At 33.8% G+C, this 19,013-nt stretch overlaps 1 protein-coding gene across 1 annotated transcript in view; it reads left to right on the forward strand.

Annotated features, from left to right (window-relative positions):
* Nucleotides 1-3,666: 3,666 nt before the first annotated feature.
* Nucleotides 3,667-19,013, forward strand: part of LOC111045180 (small G protein signaling modulator 1-like) — an 80,953-nt gene continuing 65,606 nt past the window's right edge. The window contains exons 1-5 of the mRNA XM_039441839.1: nt 3,667-3,964; nt 6,188-6,231; nt 13,811-13,886; nt 17,416-17,578; nt 18,165-18,374. Coding sequence (XP_039297773.1) covers nt 3,946-3,964; nt 6,188-6,231; nt 13,811-13,886; nt 17,416-17,578; nt 18,165-18,374 — 512 coding nt within the window. The 5' untranslated portion in view covers nt 3,667-3,945. The remainder of the gene's footprint in view (nt 3,965-6,187; nt 6,232-13,810; nt 13,887-17,415; nt 17,579-18,164; nt 18,375-19,013) is intronic.

Genomic DNA, 19,013 nt, shown 5'->3' on the forward strand with positions numbered 1-19,013 from the left:
AAATCCTACCATTGCCTAGCCTATACATCCTTGAAACTATATGTTTCATAAAGAAATATGTGAGCTCATTCAATATGGGAGCATTATTCCATAATTATGAGACAAGATAGGCAAAACTTAAGGGGCAATGCCCATCATACAGCTCTATATGAGCGAGGTGTAAAAATCTCTGGTATAAGATTATATAATACCTATATTACCACGACATCTGAAGGGAGTTTAGAGCTCAATTGAAGAGGGAGTTACTGGATATATCTTCATATTCAAGGGAGGAATTTATTGCTCATTATGAGCAATGTTTGGGAAGTTAGGTTAAAAAAATATTAAAATATGACTTTTTAGATAATGGACTTTAATTTTGATGAATTCGCATGCCCCCTCCATTGGCGGTCAATGGATGACTGATTAATAATAATTATTATTATTGAACAATTGGGATAGGTACCATAAAATCTGTGCATGAATCTATTATTGGAATGCTGTGAACAATTTTTGAAGTGATACTGTGTCAAAGGAGACCATTTCATAGATCATTATTGAGAAGAATCAAGAATTAAACAGCTTTCAAACAATGATGAATCTCACTAGGATTCACTCCCTTACGAATTAAAAAATCGATAACAGTGTGTTTTTAATTCGCATTTACATAACACAACATCATACAAACCACTAACCAAACCAAACTGGATGAACGCAACGCCTTCAAACTGCACAGCCATGTAGAGGATGAATAGAGCTTCTACATGCCACCAGGCAAGCTTCTGAAGGTTACATTTAGTTTTTGCTCTACAAGCATGTATACATTACTTATCAACCTACCCTCGTAGCATTACACTGTCATTTAAAAGCAAAATCCCAACTTTCTAACCTTCCCTTTTAATTATGAGACATCATTAAACAGAACCTTTAAGGCTATATTCATCTAGTTAAACTAAGTTGACTAGTTATTTTTATCTAGTTTAATTCAGCCTAGATCGAGAGGAACTAAAACATTCTCTTTCAATACTATATTGGAATCTGTCATTGAAGATGAACTGATATTCATATTATGCCTATTAATATTTTGTGAGAGTATGCATACTTATGTGCATTATGCATTTATATACATGTCATGATAAGTGTTTGGAATTGTGCTTTCCACCTCTTTTATCATTATACACCTTTCAAAAAATGAACTGGATACTTCGGTACAAGATGCAGGCTACAAAGAACACATTGTAAAGTGTAGCGCTTTATTTATTTGCAGAAATAAAAATCAAATCAAATTTATTGCCAAATTCATATAAATAATTCACGAAACATGGAAAACAAAATTCAGTTTCATACATTAGAAATTTACTAACAAAAATACAAAAGCTGTTATTGAAACTAAATAATAATAAAATATATAATATTGGCGTTGCAAGCAAAAACAAAGTTTGTGCGCTAGCAACGAGCATTCAGTAAGCACTCCAATTTGAAAAGCGCTCTCACTTTCCAGAGTTAGAAAATATGCACTGGGTTTTAGGTGCGCTACTTTTCAGGGGTGCTGGAATTCCATGTGAATGTAACCAAATAAGACAGTCTGCCCTTAACATTATTTGATAATGCTGACATTATCTGGAAAAATGTGAGCCTTATAGAATAATTTTTTATCATGAGTTTCACAATTTGAAAGAAATCATCCCAGAGAGACTGCATTTTTTAAGACTTATGAAACTCATTATTCAAGACTGATGTTAGTAGCTTGGTGTTGGCTAACCTGTTTGCGCTTCGTAATACGCATGCTCAGTTCCAATACGCATTTTATTGGATCAGTTCCGTTCTCTGTGATAACGGTTACTGAAAAGTGTAACAGGTGTATTAAGAAGCAGATACTCATTTTAACAATAATTGTTATTACTGTATTCAAAAATATACATGATATCATACAATATAATACTATATATGAATGAAATAATCAAAAAATAATGATACAGATTCTTCCAGAAAAGCCTTAAGCTTGAGCCCTGTAAGGGAGTTTGAATAATATTATAGATGTAATATTAAGAAAGGACTACTTATATGAGAGCAAAACGGGTCACAAAGAAAACAGAATACAGTAGATGATACAAACATGCCAATGAAGAAATAAAAAAAAATATTGTAGAGAAAAATCTACTGAAGAAATGTAAGCAATTACTCAGAGATTTTAAGCTTCAAAAGTACACTTTCTCATATACCGAGCTTTTCACCTTATGTATTCAAATCTTTGTGATCTTATTTTCAATGAATTATTCTGGTAATCTTTCTAGCTACTTATGACAAAACAAATAAAAGATGGTGTTAGCAAGAAGTAAGTCCAGTGACTGACTATACGTCTCAGTAGTGTAAGTATAATACACATTTGGAATGAACTTGAAGACTCAGAGTAGAGTTGAAACTTCTGATTTCACGACATTCTTGGGTTTGATGGTGGAGATTGACTCGAAATGGATGTACATAATTCGCATGTCACTAGTAAGTTGAATGAAGCCTTGTTTGCATTGAGAGTATTAGCTAGAGTAGGGAGTGGAAAAACTGTTCTTTTGGTATATCACGCTTATTTTCTTTCAGTTATGAGTTATAGAGTCATTTTTCAGGGAAAAAGTATCGAGAATAATTGAATATTCATACTGCAGAAGAAAGCTATTAGGATAATTTATGAGATTAATACAATGTGCTCTTGAATACATAATTTTAAAGAAAAGAGATTACTGACGGCTCCTGCTATTTATATATATTGATTTAGCAATATAAAAAAATCTGGTGTGGTACACTCACACAACTTTCCTTGCTCATTGAACTGTAAGCCCCATTCAAAACAAGAATAATCTAGGGGAATAACACAATGATGATTGGCGGCACCATATTTGAAACTATGATCAGACTTCTGTATATGTGTGTACTGTATATAATTGTTTTCAGAGTACTTTTTCCTTTGTTAAATTGTGAAATTCGATGATTTTTTTTAAGTTGTCAAAACAGCTGTTCTACAGATTGAATATCTCGACTATGTGTTCTTTTTATGAACTGCTCTACCTACCTACCTCATGCACGTTACAAAGTCCATTTCTCAAGGATGAGTTGGACCCCCCATTAGTTTCCCAGAAAGGAGACACATGCCAGTTGATAGAGCTGATAAGTAACTATACAGGATATGAATTTGAAAAAAAATCGGTCTAGTCATTTTTGAGAAAATCATGAAAAACATAGGGTTTTTTTAGTAATTATCCACCATTTTTCTCAAAAATATTACGGAGCTCCTGCAATTTTCCCAGACTTTATGCATTTTCTTTGAATAGAGGTCGCTGCACGGCTTCCAGCTCAATTCAGTTCGTGAAACGAGCGAGTGCACATTGAATTAGCGCAGTTCAAATTAAATTTCTTATATTACCTATATAACAGATTATTAGTTTTAGTTACTGTCTAGTTTTTTTATAACAATGTCGGGCATTAGAAAGAGTGGTCAAACATTGCATAGTGAAGCGCGTCATATCATTAGACATGTTATTGAGAAATGTGATGAGGAAAAGAATTCTATACCAATTCCACAGTAGCTTTCTTTGTTGGGGGATCGTTCGGACCAGCTTTAACGGGAATTCACTACGGTGACTGTTACCAGTTGGTACTCGTTTTATTTGGTTGCGATCATCTTCTGTTGAATCTAGTGATAAGAAAATGTCGGCTAGTTGGTTGATATCAGTAGAATTTTAGACATAATATCATTTTAGTATATTTACATTGAAAACCCTAAAGCTCTTCCAAATTTTGAGTTTTCGAAACAATTAACAGATTCAAAACTCAACTGTGATGTAGATTTCATGAACAAACCGTGCTTAGTAGCTCGTTCAATTGATCATATGGATGTAAATTACAGTTACCAAGTGCTATAAATTACTTGTTGTTATTGTTCAATATTTGAATTTATTCTAAAAATCGTTCAAGATGGATGTTAACGGATCAGGTAATTCCGCATTTTTACACAATTGTCATACTTGTGAAACCTTTATATACGCCTTTATACAATGAGACCTAATTGCATTCAACAATATAGCTAACATATGCACCTTAGCATCAGCATGTTATAGCCTTATATTTTATCAATAGAGTGATATTTCTCCTTTGGTATAGTTTTAGTATTTTCTAGTAGTTTGTTCTGCATTAACGTTTTGTCACAGCTGGGTTGAGATTAAGTTTCTTGTGACTTTTACTTTTGCCCATTTCCTCAAATAAGTCTGGTATAATACCACTTTGGGTGTGATCACATTGATGTGAATGCGTATTATTATGTGCAAGTGAAATCAGAAACAATCCATGGAAAGAGCAATAGACTCTATCACACTAAACGCATGCACGTACTGGTTGCATTCAGTATGTAGGCCTACGGTAACGTGTAAGCACCTACAACTGCATGCACGTCACAGCGTGTTTGTATGGCTCTTTGCACTCTTTGCAGATTTCGTTTCTTGGCTCATGCATGATCTGACGTGAACTCGGCACTTGTACCTAATAAATTATACACATTCAATTATCACACCCTTAGCGTACGGTATACGACCTACGGTACGTGTGACCCTATACCTGGATCACATTTATCCAGATTGAGTTATACTAAAATTACTCTCAATTTTAAATTAGATTTGATTCAAAATTAAGGAGGTTTTTTGTAAGTTAACGTACTGTTGTATACTATTTTATGATGTCTCTTTCTTGAAAAGTAATCCGATACTCTCACTACCTACACACTTTCTTAAAAAGTAATCTGATAAACTCACACTACCTACACATACCTACGGTATCATGTGCATGATAAGTGTATTACTTACCATTATGAATAAGTGAAATGCCACCCTTGACTGTTTTAATTGATAAACTGTAGCAGAACATGGTACTAACCTAACATCATAGTTGGTCTTCTCCAATTGTGTACCTCGCATTATAACTTGAATAGTGTCGTTACTTGACCAGTCATGAAAACTCTAAGAAATCACTCTTGCAAGTTATGGAATAGAACAAAATATACCATATGCTACCTTTTCTCTATGGTACCCTCTGGATACATAATTTTAATACCAAATTATTGTTTTTTATAATAATAACTTAATAATTATATTTTTAAATATTCACAAAGAAATGAGTGTTTGATAGCCAATGCCACCTTCCTACCAGTAAAATGGAGACAAAACACGAAATAATTATAATAATAGTAATATGTAATATCATCTATAATAATGATATTAGGGTGAAGCTCAGTATAATATCAGGTCGACACTCGATCAAGCTTTGCTTTAGGTGAGGGAGTGAATCTCCTCTCTGGTGACATGACAAAATGTAGGTACGCTACATCGCTGCATTCAAAACTTTCTTGAACCCATATTACATTAGGACCAGGCTGGGAAACCAAGTATCCGTACGAGTCGCGGAGTACCAGTTCTTATTACGTTTATTTGATGGCAGGACACCAGGTGTGGTGTTCGGCTGGTGTCTCACTCTAGTTGCCTGCTCTGTCACCGCTGGGATACCATTGATTGGTTGGTATCCCAACTTGGTTCACATAAGTTCAACACTGGTATCCCAATGTAATAAGGGTCAAACGCTTTATAGAATATATTTCAAACATATTTGTGTCCAATAAAGGTATACATGGTTCTGTCTGTTTTCCTCATGAGAAATTTATTTTCATAATATTTCTGATACCTACATATTAGATTTTATCCATTATCTTAATTAAGCTGGGTTCCCACCCATCAGTGGTAGTGAAAGTGCCTGTGTACAGTGAAAATATAATTCCCATGAGCTCTGGTGGGACTGTTCCCACTCAGCACGGCCTAGCGATGTATGAATAGTCCCTAGTATGAATAATCCCATTTGAATCTATGGCAATTATATTCTTAGTCCCGGTCACTTTAACTGTCACTGGTGACTGGAGTGTGGCAATCCAGCTTTATACAGTAGGCCTATGTACTTTTAGTGTGAAAAATAGGTCTACATTCTTTAGTTGATAAACACCTTGTCTGCTTTTTTTACATTACTTTAATCTATAATATGTATTGTAAATTTAATCTTTTATTATACATTTTGTTAAATAATTGCCAATGCCGTGCTCAAATAGAAGAGTAACCCGTTTTTGAATACAACATGAATTTTGTAGCCTATCTGTGCTTTACAACTCATTTCTCGTTTCCAGATAAAAATGGCAAAGAAAAGCTCATCCGGAATGTTATCAAGGAGGTAAGTAATCTATAATTAGATACGTATATGATTATTTTAAATAATAAATAAACACTCTGTTATAAATTACTTGTCGTTGACATGAACATTCGTAGCATAAATACAACTCAATACTTTCACATTAAACTTTTACAACTACAGTCAAAGATTCTTGTTCTCAGATTGCTTTCTGGAGTCTTGAAACTGAATACAACCATTATATTATTATTACAAATACAGATGAAATATAAAATTAAAATACACATTGCTAATAATAAATTCAATCCCAATTATGATACTCCACTATAATAATTTGTGTTGAGATGATCAAAATATTCTAATCTAAAACGTGAACAAACATTCTAAAAAAGTAGTTAATAATAATAATCGTCTTTATTTAAAAAACAAAACCAAACGAATCATCAAGCATACAACATATTGAACAAAAAAATTTCAAAACAAAAAATACTTCTTAATAAACCTAGTGAACTGTATAAAAGACTAATTTGACATAACCGGAAGGTTGTTTGTCAGGAGTCGGTATCTACTGAATCATTATTACAATGCTTTATCCTAACTGATTAATATCCTTCGATCAACAAAACTAAAAATAAAGTTAACAATTTGATAATTATAATTATGATACTGTTATCCTAGAAATAAAAATAATATGCAATATTCTTAAAATAATGAATAGAAAATACATAGTGAATAAATAATAAACTTTTCCCTTCATCAAAACAAAACAGAAGAAAAAACAATACTTGAATGATTTTAATTGAATGTCATACTTTCGCCACTATATAGCCAAATTACTAATTACTACCACAGAGAAACGATAGCGTAAGTAGATATCCCATGGTATAAGGCGTTTATGTCGCAACTTTCACTGTTATCCCAAGCCGATAGTTCACATAGTTCTTTCCTATGCAGCTGTGTGACGCTGGTAGTCTCTCAAATTGTGCCGTTCATACACTATCACCCCAACAAAACAGTAAAAATTGACAATAATCGACAGTAATCGGCTTGGGGATAACAGTAAAAGTTGCGACATAAATTCCCTATACCATGGGGATATCTACTTACGCTATTGTTTCTCTATGTTACTACTATTATGACCTACTCAATTCAATAATTGAATTCTTTGATTAGTGACTCTCTTATTTTGCTTGCTTGTTGCACGTACCGTGCCAGCTTCCACCAATCACTTCCATTGAGCCAATCAATGACCTCTGAGTCACTCAATTCCACTTTCCCCAAAAAGGCTCTTCGAACTCCACTTAGGATTGGACATACTCCAATGAAATGTTTAATATTTTCCCTCTGCCCCATATTGCACATTGAACAAATCCACTGCTCTTCCTCTCTTCCATGTCCATAGTTCAAATTTAATAATGCACCTCTAGCTTTTAGAATAGAACTCATCATTTTCCTGTTCAATCCAGATTTCAAATAGCTCTTTCCTCTACTCATGTCTAAAATATGATAAACGCTGTGAAATCGTGAATTAGTTGCGCTTTGCAAACAACTTAGTCTATTTTTCTCTTTCATTCTCTCATGCATACACTCAAATTCACTCTTCCATTCACTTCCATTCACCAAACATTCTGCTAAGTTACATTCATACTCTATATCCAAACGCATCCACTCCTTAAACCAAGATATCTTATATCTAATTATTTTCTCAGCCAATTTTCTTGTTAATCTGTGCCTGCCGAGACTCATGGTTTTAGCAATATACTCGATGTGCATTTTTAAAACATATAAATACATTGATTCTAAATCCAGTTCCATCTGTAATATATAATTGGGTGTGGCTCTAGGTAATGCCAACAACTTTTTTACAAAAAATCTAGGTAAAGACTCTAATACGTCACAGTACTTGAACCCCCAGACTTGTGCTGCATACACTGCCACAGACTTCATAACAGCATGATATACTTTCCACTTTGCTTCAATTCCTACATCATTCTTCGCAATAAAATTTCTCCACATTCCATTTATCGCAAATTCAGCTACCGATACACGTTCCTTTACATGCTGTGTGAATGAAAGCTGAGGAGTAAGCACTACTCCTAAATATTTGTACTTGTTTACCAACTCAATAGAGTTACCACCTAGGGTCCATTTTTCATGTGCAGCCAATCGTCCTCCTTTCCTGAATACCATAATCTTAGATTTATCTGTATTAATCTCCAATCCCCATCTGTCACAGTATTCATTTACATTATTAATCATTCTCTGTAAGGCCTTTGGAGTAGAAGCAAACAAAACCAAGTCGTCGGCATAGAGTAATAACTTAACATTCAGCTCATCAATCCATACACCCTCCACCATGTTATCACGCAAATCATTTATAAACAAGGAGAACAAAATTGGAGATAACAAGCAGCCCTGTTTTAAACCGCTGACCGTTTGAAAAAAATCTGTCATCTCTTTGTTGCACCATATACTAGCTCTTGTATCTCTATATAGCTCACTGATAACTCTAACGAATTTATTTGATAGACCTATATCATATAATTTAAGAGCACGTGCAGCCCTATCAACTCGATCAAACGCGGATTTCAGGTCCACAAAGAAACAATATAATTTCTTCCCTCTTCCTCTTAATTTCAAACTTATAATATTATGTAAATTGAAAACATTGTTAATCGTGGAATAGCCCTTTCTAAACCCCGCTTGGTGCTCACAGAGTGCATTGTTTATATGTACCCATTTTTCAAGCCTAGCCAGCAAAACACCTGCAAACCACTTTGCTAGCGCATTCACAAATGATATGCCTCTATAATTTTTTGCATTGGCCGTATCTCCTTTTTTGTGAATAGGGAATATGACCGCATCCCTAAAACTGGTTGATACGTCTGCATTTTCTAATACATGATTGAAGAGTCACAAAATCGTTTCAAAAAGCTCTTCTGACGCGTTTTTGAAAAACTATAGGTACCCCATCCGTGCCCAGTGCTTTTCCCTCCTTAGCCTTTTTCAATGCAGCTTTCAACTCTGACATCTCTATCACACTGTCTAGTATGTCATCTCTTTTGAAAGGAATTAAATAGTCTGCTGATGCTGCTACTCTACTTGAGGTGAAAATTTCCTTAAAATGCTGAGTCCACTCATCTGACCGTATAGAATTGTTTATTATTTTCTTATTAAATTTGAAAACCTTTGCCGCTTCCCAAAAACCCTTGGAGTCTCGTACATTCGCTAATCTATCACTCATACTCTGATAATAACGTTTTTTCTTTTGACAACATATATTTTTATAATAGTTTTTAGCCTCGAGATAAGCCTCCTTTGCATAAGTGGTGTTACTATTCCTAAATAAATTCAAATTCTTAAAACTACGCACTCGCGCTCTCTCACATTCCCAATCATACCATGCTTGCTTAAATTTTGCACACACTCTTCCTCTCTCACACGAATAATTATCCATACATTCCTTAACTACACTAATCACCTGAGTTGCTTGCTCTTCAGCGCTATGTAAATCTATAAATAAGTCTTGCAATTTACTTCTAATACGCCCCTGATATGCCTCTTTCGCATTTTCCACCCATCTATACCTAGGCAGCGGTAATAAGTATGATTCATCTTCACGCAGCTTATTGGAGACCACTTCAACTTCTATAGGAAAATGATCTGAAAATATCATTGAATTGACTCTGAAATCATCTATTAAATCTACCAGTACACTGGATATGCAACAAAAATCAATGACCGAGGCCCCCTGTCCACTAACAAATGTGAATTCACCATCCCTATCCCCCATTGTTCTACCATTCAATATTACCATGTCATGTCTTTCGCAAAGCTCTAGAATTGTCCTACCTCTACCATTCACTAAACTGTCTTTAGTTTTCTCGAGTTATTGACTCTTACTACAGTAGCCAAGAATTCTTCAGGTAATATTTGACAATCTCCTATTCTACCATTGAAATCACCTAGCAGTATGAAATGTTTATCCTTTCCATGACTCTCCAGTAAACTCCACAAACACTTTCCTTCCACGAACAGACGATCAACATTCAGGTGAATCTTTTTTTCTCCTACAATTCGCGTTATTTCTTTTTTGAGTGCAAGCAGTACCCCCCTTTTCCTACATGTCACGTAACTAAAGTCCTTGTGCACCACAAAACTAGTTCCTTTAAGCTTGAATGTATTTTTTAGAATGCAATCAAAGTCTTTATCTGCAGGAATATGAGCTATTAGTGGTGCATTATCTTTTTGCGGCCCAAAAGTGTGTGCTCTATTTACATGTATGCCCCTCCCACACTTCAACACAAAAATCTTTTATAACATCGCAGCAGACATCGTTATTTCCATATTTTATACCCTTAAAGATTAAATTGTTCCTTCTAGAACGATCTTCCAAATCAGTAACTTTTTTAATAAGCCTATTATTAACTGACTTTAGAATTGACAGTTCTTTTTTAATTTGTTTATTCTCGTCGGATAATTCGCTGAAACATTTCTTCAGTTCTGCAATGTCGGATTTCGACGCCAGGGAGCCAAGCTTCTGATCTAGTAGTTTACTAAGAATAAAAAAAAATTGAATAAAACTAGTCTGGAAGCTGTAGTCACAGAGGAAAGAAACACTATGCTTATGCTTATTCCGTGCTGTAGTGTAAGTAGTTTTTGAGAAAAAAGTTGAAATATGCAAAAAATCTAAGTAGAAAAACACAGACTTCTACGTTTGATGCCCAATAACTTTCTTTAATGATCAGTAAACAAATATTTTTTCGCAATAAAAATTGTAGAGAATTTAATTCTGAAAAGAATTATGTAAGCTATGTAAACTAAATTTAAATAAAAGTTGGATAAAATGTATTCTTATGTAGTACATTACACCACAAAAATTTGCTGTTTCTGCAATGAGGAGAGAACTAATAACTCATAGGTTGTAGCTGATTGCAAATAGAACATGGATTTTAATAACAGCTGTTCCAAAACAGCTGATTTATTTTGTTTTAAATAAGAAAATATTTAAAAGAAATTATCAGCTGAAAATTATTTTCAGAAATATCTTAGCTCACTGTTGAACAAAAAAAAAACTGTAAGTTAGGCCTACTGTAGCCGCGCTGTGTTTTTTGTTTAATCTATTAACCAATTATTTGTAACCATTTCACTTTGCTTTTGTGTTAAGTGTTATCTTTTAAAAAAATGGCAGGTAATTTTAGACATTATTCATACTCCGAATTAGCTGACATGCATTTAATGTATGGAATGGGACACTACTGTAATAGTACTGAAGTAAGACGTTTGTATCAAGAGAACTTTCCTAACCGAGTATGTCCAAGTTCAAGGTTTTTTGCCACTATTCATCAACGTCTGTCTGAAACAGATCCTTTGATATCCAAAGAGCACATTTATGCAAGCAGACCCCGATCTTATGACTGTTGAGTTAGAAGAACAAGTTCTTAATGAAATTTATGAACATCCAGAGAAGAGCACAAGAGGATTGTCAGTGCAGTTTAATGTCAATCAATATATTATTTGGAGGATACTAAAAGAGCAACAATTACATCCATACCACCTCCAGAAAGTTCGTACTCTATTGCCACTAGACTGTATTCCCCGTGCTGGTATTTGCCGATGGGTTTTAGTAAAACTTGTTTATCCAAACTTTTTAACAACCGTTTTATCTACCGACGAGGCACACTTTACAAGAACAGCTATCGTTAACGTCCACAACCAACATAATTTGGGCATATGAGTAGATCATCTACTTCTGTTCGAGCTTCCTCCTAGGCTTAATGGCATAATCTACTAGTCTTTTGGTATAAATTTAATGTCATTTAGATATGCTACTTTCATATGAAAAAAAACTTTTCATAAAAAACCGAATATTTTATTTGCAATCATAAATTTAATGTCATTTAGATATGCTACTTTCATATAAAAAAAACTTTTCATAAAAAACCGAATATTTTATTTGCAATCAGCTACAACTTATGAGTTATTAGTTCTCTCCTCATAAAACAGCAAATTTTTGTGGTGTAATGTGTTACATAAGAAAATTCATTTTATCCAACTTTTATTTAAATTTAGTTTAAACAGCTTACATAATTCTTTTCAGAATTAAATTCTCTACAATTTTTATTGCGAAAAATTATTTGTTTACTGATCATTAAAGAAAGTTATTGGGCATCAAACGTAGAAGTCTGTGTTTTTCTACTTAGATTTTTTGCATATTTCAACTTTTTTCTCAAAAACTACTCACACTACAGCTTCCAGACTAGTTTTATTCAATTTTTCAGATATTTTTCCAAGTGAATCCAGCATAAGTTTTTTCAAAAACTAGTCCCCAAACAATTCAGCATCGGTGTATTTCACCAGAGGAACTGAATTCCGGGCGAAATCTTTCACCCTGTATAGCTCGCTAATGAAGCGTTTATAGATATATGTTTATAAGAACTTTTTTTTTATTTTTACCTCTACTATCACGTATTAAATTATTTTACCATAATTATGAATCACCCTGTAGAATTGTTCGAGAAACCTTATAGTTATTAGAAAAAGATTCTTTTTTAATTTAATCTCTCAAGTTTTTTGTTAAGACAATTATTAATATTGCATAAGTCTTGCACGTGATACATGATTGAAGATTCAATATAAACTGGCTCAGTTCAAAGATTGTTCTAACTCATACTGTAAAATCCATATTGAAATCACCTACAGAAATAATTTTCCTACAGTTACCTTGAAAAGTGACCATTCCTGTACTGATTACAGAACTCAAAGAATCACTTTTCCGCTCTAGTGCGCAAAGTATTACTTTGCGTACTCTTTAATACTTTGTGTATTATTTTGCAGCCATCCCAATCAGCTGTTGACATTGTTGGCGTGTATTTTGGATGCGAATTTGTTCTATCTATACTTTTTCTGATTTTCAAATAAATAAAAATGAGAAGTCATTAAATTATACATTTTGAATATTATTAAGTATTCATTATTTCAAATAATACTTTTTCATTCATAAATTGATTGGTTGGAATTTTTTTAGAAATTAATATTTACTCAAAATAATTAAATTTTCAAATTAATTGGATTAATTTAATTTCTAATTTGAATAAATTATAGATTATTAATTTTCAATTGGATTATCAAGTTTAAAATAAATTAAAGTTGTTATTAATAACAAAATTATACAGACAAACATTTGATGGATTTCAGCCATCATTTTACCCATAATCAACCACTTCTCATATTCAATGGTAACTGTAGGAAAAATTTAATGTGAAATACGTGCGCAAAGTTCCTCTGCTGCACTCAAGAAACCATTCCGCCCTCACCTACGGCTCGTGCGTAAACGTTTGTTTCGGTGCAGCAAACTGTCACTTTGCGCACTAGTTGCACAAATAACTATTTCCGTGTTGTGAGGGTGATGTGATTTATATTGAATGGAAACGACTTGATAGAACAATTTTAGAATACGGTACTATAATTTGGTTTCAGTTGTTACAACATTTTCTCTAGTAGAGTCTACGAGATAATGCTGAAACAACAGAATCTATTATCTAAAAACTGTTTCAATAAATAATTAGTCTTGACAATTGCAAGAGGTACAATCAAAAAATTAATTTTTATATTTTTTCAGGTTAAACAAATCATGGAGGAGGCAGTAACACGTAAATTCGTACATGAAGATAGTAGTACGATTACTTCTTTGTGTGGTAAGCTTAGATTCTTTAAAAATAAGTTCAGCAATATAAGCCATCGAATTAATTTGATTCATTGAGCGAGGAAAGTGAGTTATATGAAACAAATTGATGGTTCAGTTTGAATAAAATCACTCTTCCTATCTCTCTTTGAAGTACATAGACTACTTAGGCCTAATGTAACTTATTGAACGGTTTTGGCCAAGTTACTCTTGTAGGGATTTTCATTTTTAAATGTCCAACATTTATAGTCCTTGTTCAAGAGTTTCTCTTTGTTCATATTCCTATTGATTCATAACACAATTAGAAGAATAATTACTATAGCTGAAGAATAATAAGTTCAATGTTCAAAAGTTCTTACTCCTAAATCTGTTCAAAAAGACCGAACTTTTTCCACACAATATATATTTTTTCATAGGAATATTTATTAGCTTCTATATTAAAAAGACTAGTAACTTTTTTCTGTTTTCATTGCTATACATTCAATTTTCAAAGTATTTGTCCCCTGCAAATTAGTCTCCGTTGCTTTCTACGGGCAGTTTTTCCATTTTGTTCCAATGCTTCTAGGAACTTGACGGGTGTGATGTAGTTGTGTCAGAGGGTTTTTTTTTTTAAATTTATTTTACACTTTGAAAACAGCAACCTTTCCAGGTGAATTTTAGTTCTGAAATAGAAAAAAATATTCGCTGGGCCAGATCTTGAGAGTGTGGAGGGTGTGGAATAACAGCTTTAGCCAAAAATTGGCCAACTAACAGAGGTGTGTGTGACGTGGTGCAAAGTTCACTTTGCGCCATTCTCACAGAGATACGTACCAAGTTTTTTCTGAAATCTCAACATACCTATTTTCCTAAAGAATGAATCGATGGTCGTCCTAAGCTCGCATTTATTTTGTTCAATATTCTGATACTGAAACGCGTGAACCACTTTTGGTGTGAACCACGCGTGAGGGGGCGTTCTGCGCCGGGTTGGGATTCAATTCCGACTCAGCTGTTGAAGGATAAAGCATGGGCTGCTCATCCCGCTTTTACACATAATTAATCTCTGTATTTCCTCTGGCAGTTTTCCGGAGTCTTGCAAATTGGCTAAAGTTATACCTATATACAAATCTGGCTCAAAATCAATTATAAGTAACTTCCGGCCAATTTCCCTTCTGATTGCTCTAGCTAAAATAATTGAGAAATGCGTGAAAATCCAAGTCAATAATTACTTAGACAACAACAATATCATTTCTAACAACCAGTACGGCTTTAGAACCTCTAAAAACACATCCGATGCTCTTTTTGAAATTAACAAGTATGTTACCACACAACCTAGCAATAAATATTTAGCAATATTTCTAATTTCTTTTCTGGATTTATCCAAGGCCTTTGATTCAATAGATAGGAATATACTTTTTGCAAAACTTGAAGCAATTGGCTTCAAGAATCTCACCTTAAGCTGGTTTAGAAGCTGCTTTGAAGATAGAACACAGAGAATATCATTAAATGGCACAGACAGTGATTCTATTGCAGTTGATTATGGAGTGGTGCAGGGGAGTACCTTGGGCCCTCTACTTTTCCTCATTTACATCAATAACATATCCAGGTTGCACCTACATGGTCAATTATTCCTCTTTGCCGATGACACGGCACTTGTGTCTACAGGCTGCACATGGACTGAAACATTCAATAATGCTTCCTCTGATCTCGTTAAACTAAAAAATTGGTTCAACAACAATGTGTTGTCAATTAATATTTCGAAATCCAAGTGTTTACCTATATTCCTTCGTAATAGCCCCGGGCCCAGGGTGCTCAGGATGCATTCATGTGGTGACCCATTCTTCAATGACTGTAACTGTCCTGAGATAGAACAAGTCCTAACTCACAAATATCTTGGCATAATATTCGACCACAAGTTGAGTTGGGTGGCCCATGTGCAGTACCTCAGCAAGAGGTTGCGTAAGATGAATTATGCCTTTGCACAGCTGGGAAGGGTCCTGAGTGCTGGGCACTGTCGTTCTGTCTACTATGCATATGTGCAGACATTGCTTGAGTATGGCATCTTGGCGTGGGGCGGTGCCTCCTTGGGTGTCCTGCGTCCTGTTGCGGTCTCACAGAGAGCACTTATTAAAACACTATTGGCCAAAAATCATAGATATCCAACACATTTACTTTTCCAAGAATTCCCTGTTTTAAATATAAAACAATTATTTATAAAAAATTTACTTGTCTTTATAAAAAAAGTAACTTTGTCTTCAATGAAATTCAACATTATTATCCCACTAGAAACAGATTGCATATAAATATTCAATTTCCCCGTTTAAGAAATTCAATTCAACTTGGAAACTGTTTTCATTTAGCCCATTGGCTTTACCGTAATGTACCGGCCGAGATTTCAACTACTGAGGGGGTTAGCGTTGCCGTCTACAAGCGGAGAGTGAGCAGGTGGCTGCTCTGCATCGGTTCAGATGCTGCGGAGGTTCTTCTACATTCTCCATATAGATGAATATTTCTAGTTCTGAACACAAAATACCATTCAAATAATACACACAGTACCACGCTAATAAAGCTATATTACTCCCAACTCAGCCCTTTAACCGCCGTCGAGCTGACACTTTTATTTTTATTTATTTATTGTCTTTTTCCTATCAAGAGTTTTAAAATTTATTATTAAAATAAACTCTCTTATTATGCTTTCAAATTTATTTATTATTCATAGTTTGTAATTTATTTTATTATTGCTAGTGTTTGCCCTCTGTCTGATAATTTGCGACTCCTCCCTGCACACGGACAAATCATCCAGGCAGGGAGAATTTATTCATGTAATTTTATAACACTTTTATATTTTGTGAATATGTAATATTTTATGAATAAACCAATTTGAATTTGAATTTGAACTTACACGTTGTGTTCCGCTCTTAAAGTCATCCTCGTAGCCTATGTGAAGCAAAGCGCATGCTTCAGAAAGATTTTTAGCAATATAATAAAACAATCTAATGTTGCTTCTCTTCAAAATCCTTATTTTCACCAGAGCGCTGATACGACGGCTAGTTTTGTCCTTAAATGCGTGTGGAATAGTGCATGACCCAAAGAAACAAAATCTGAAAAGAACCATCGAAACACATTATGACTTGTCTGTAGGTGCTCACACCGAACGGAACCAGCAAATGCAGGCGTTAGTGTGCTCTTCAGCGTTCAGTGTTTGCATTGATCTTGATTTTGTTTCTCACCTGCGCACTTGGCCGTGAACTTGTACATATACGTATCCAATGTGACCCTAATGCGTTTTTTAGTACCGTAGTACGGTATTTTTTCAACTGAAATCGGAAGACGATCTGGTTTTTCCTCTCTCAATTATGCAAATGTTTATTTGGGACACAAAAAATATAAATTGAAAATAAAATAAAATGAAATTCCTTCACAATTTTTCATTATAAGTCTTATACTCTTCATAAGTTTGAAAATTGATGTCAAATAGTAAGGAGTTGATTTCTTTCTACACATTATGATTCAATAAAATAATTATATATTGATAAAAATTTTTTATCTTTCTGCGTTCACTATAGGTGCTGTAGAAGCTTGCTTATCTCTAGGATTGAGAAGGAGAGTGCTCGGCTTATTTAAAACGAGTTCAACAACTGCTCTACTTCATAAAGTTGCCAAAGATTTTGAACCCGCAGCTGTTATTTCCAAAAAAGTACAAGAAATCGAAAACTCGGACCCTAACAGGTTAGTTCAATATCAAGATGATATTAGTGGATAATTATCATATTATTCAGTTTCGCGCTTAATGAGCAAAAAAGGAGTAAACCAGTGAAATTATTCATTAAATTAATATTCTGATATCAGAAATTTATTTGTTTGCCTAATTCATCATCTTAATAAGGATAATCGTAAATAAGGATTATAATAATTATATTAATTATTAGTAGGCTATAGATGAATTAACTCATTATTTTAGTAGAGAAAATTCTGAATATCCTACTGTCATCTGCTATACTATTTTTCAACTAGTGAGCAGTTTTGTACTGGACAATTTCGTACGAGTTCACAATATTTATAAAAAGTACATTCTGAACTATTGCGTCCTGTAATAGTCTAGACATATATTCATACAATATATTTTACAAATTATATATTGATTGATTGTTAATAATTCTTCTAGAAATAGGCCGTATTAATTAATATTCTTAGTTTTTGGACTTGAATTTAAGTGATTGAATACAACCTACTTTTTTGACATACTTCTATCAACATTCGGATGGGAACAGGTATGATTTGTTTGAAAATGAATATATAAATAAATATTTGACAGGAGGTCCTCTTCGAGTGGTGACAGTGTTAATCGGCCTTCTACGCAAGGTACCCTAACCAGCAGTGTGAGTGTCACAAAACCACCGTTGCAGAAGAATTCATCCAGTGTGGGGCTGAGCGTGCCTCAGCCACCCAAATATCTTTGGATCCGTTTGGCTTTGTTCGAGAAACATCTGGCTAAGATAATAGGATATCTTGTTCTGAACTCCAAGTAAGTGTGATGAAACACACAATTTCTTTCGAATTTTGTTGAAATTGTAAAAGTTTCTAGGTGAGAAACTAATTCAAATAAAATTAACTTCTATAATGTTACTTTTTGAAAAGATAAATAATTTGAATAAAAAATAAAGTAAATAAACCCATTTTTCAATACAACAAATAATAATTTTTTTATGACTCATCAAATAAGTATTAAGAGAATAACCATTTGTAATTCATATTTTTTGAAGTCAAGAACTTACTTTTTAAAAGGATCAATAATTCGAATTTAGCGCTAAATGAAACATTGATACTAAATAATCAAATAGAAGAAATATCGATAGTCGAAAGTTCATAGTTCAAAATGTTTGTAGATTAAGGGCCGGTTTCCGCGCTCGGGATGGGATCTATAAGTTCTGCACTTACAGAGTCCACCACTCAAATAAGCTCTCGGGTCTAAATTGACTTTCTGAGTCACGATTTTATCTTCTAAACTCCGGAGTCTAACAAGTTCTCGACTTATTTGAGTCCAGGACTTTAACTCAGTAGACATGAGGGTAATTCACAATATTTCGCTGTTGTATATTGTTGGCATTATAGCAAAACGGAAACAGCTGATTCCAGCGGGACAATTAAAATGAGCATGCTCTCA

Source organism: Nilaparvata lugens, chromosome X (assembly GCF_014356525.2).
Source record: "Nilaparvata lugens isolate BPH chromosome X, ASM1435652v1, whole genome shotgun sequence".
Classification (NCBI taxonomy): Eukaryota; Metazoa; Arthropoda; class Insecta; order Hemiptera; family Delphacidae; genus Nilaparvata; species Nilaparvata lugens.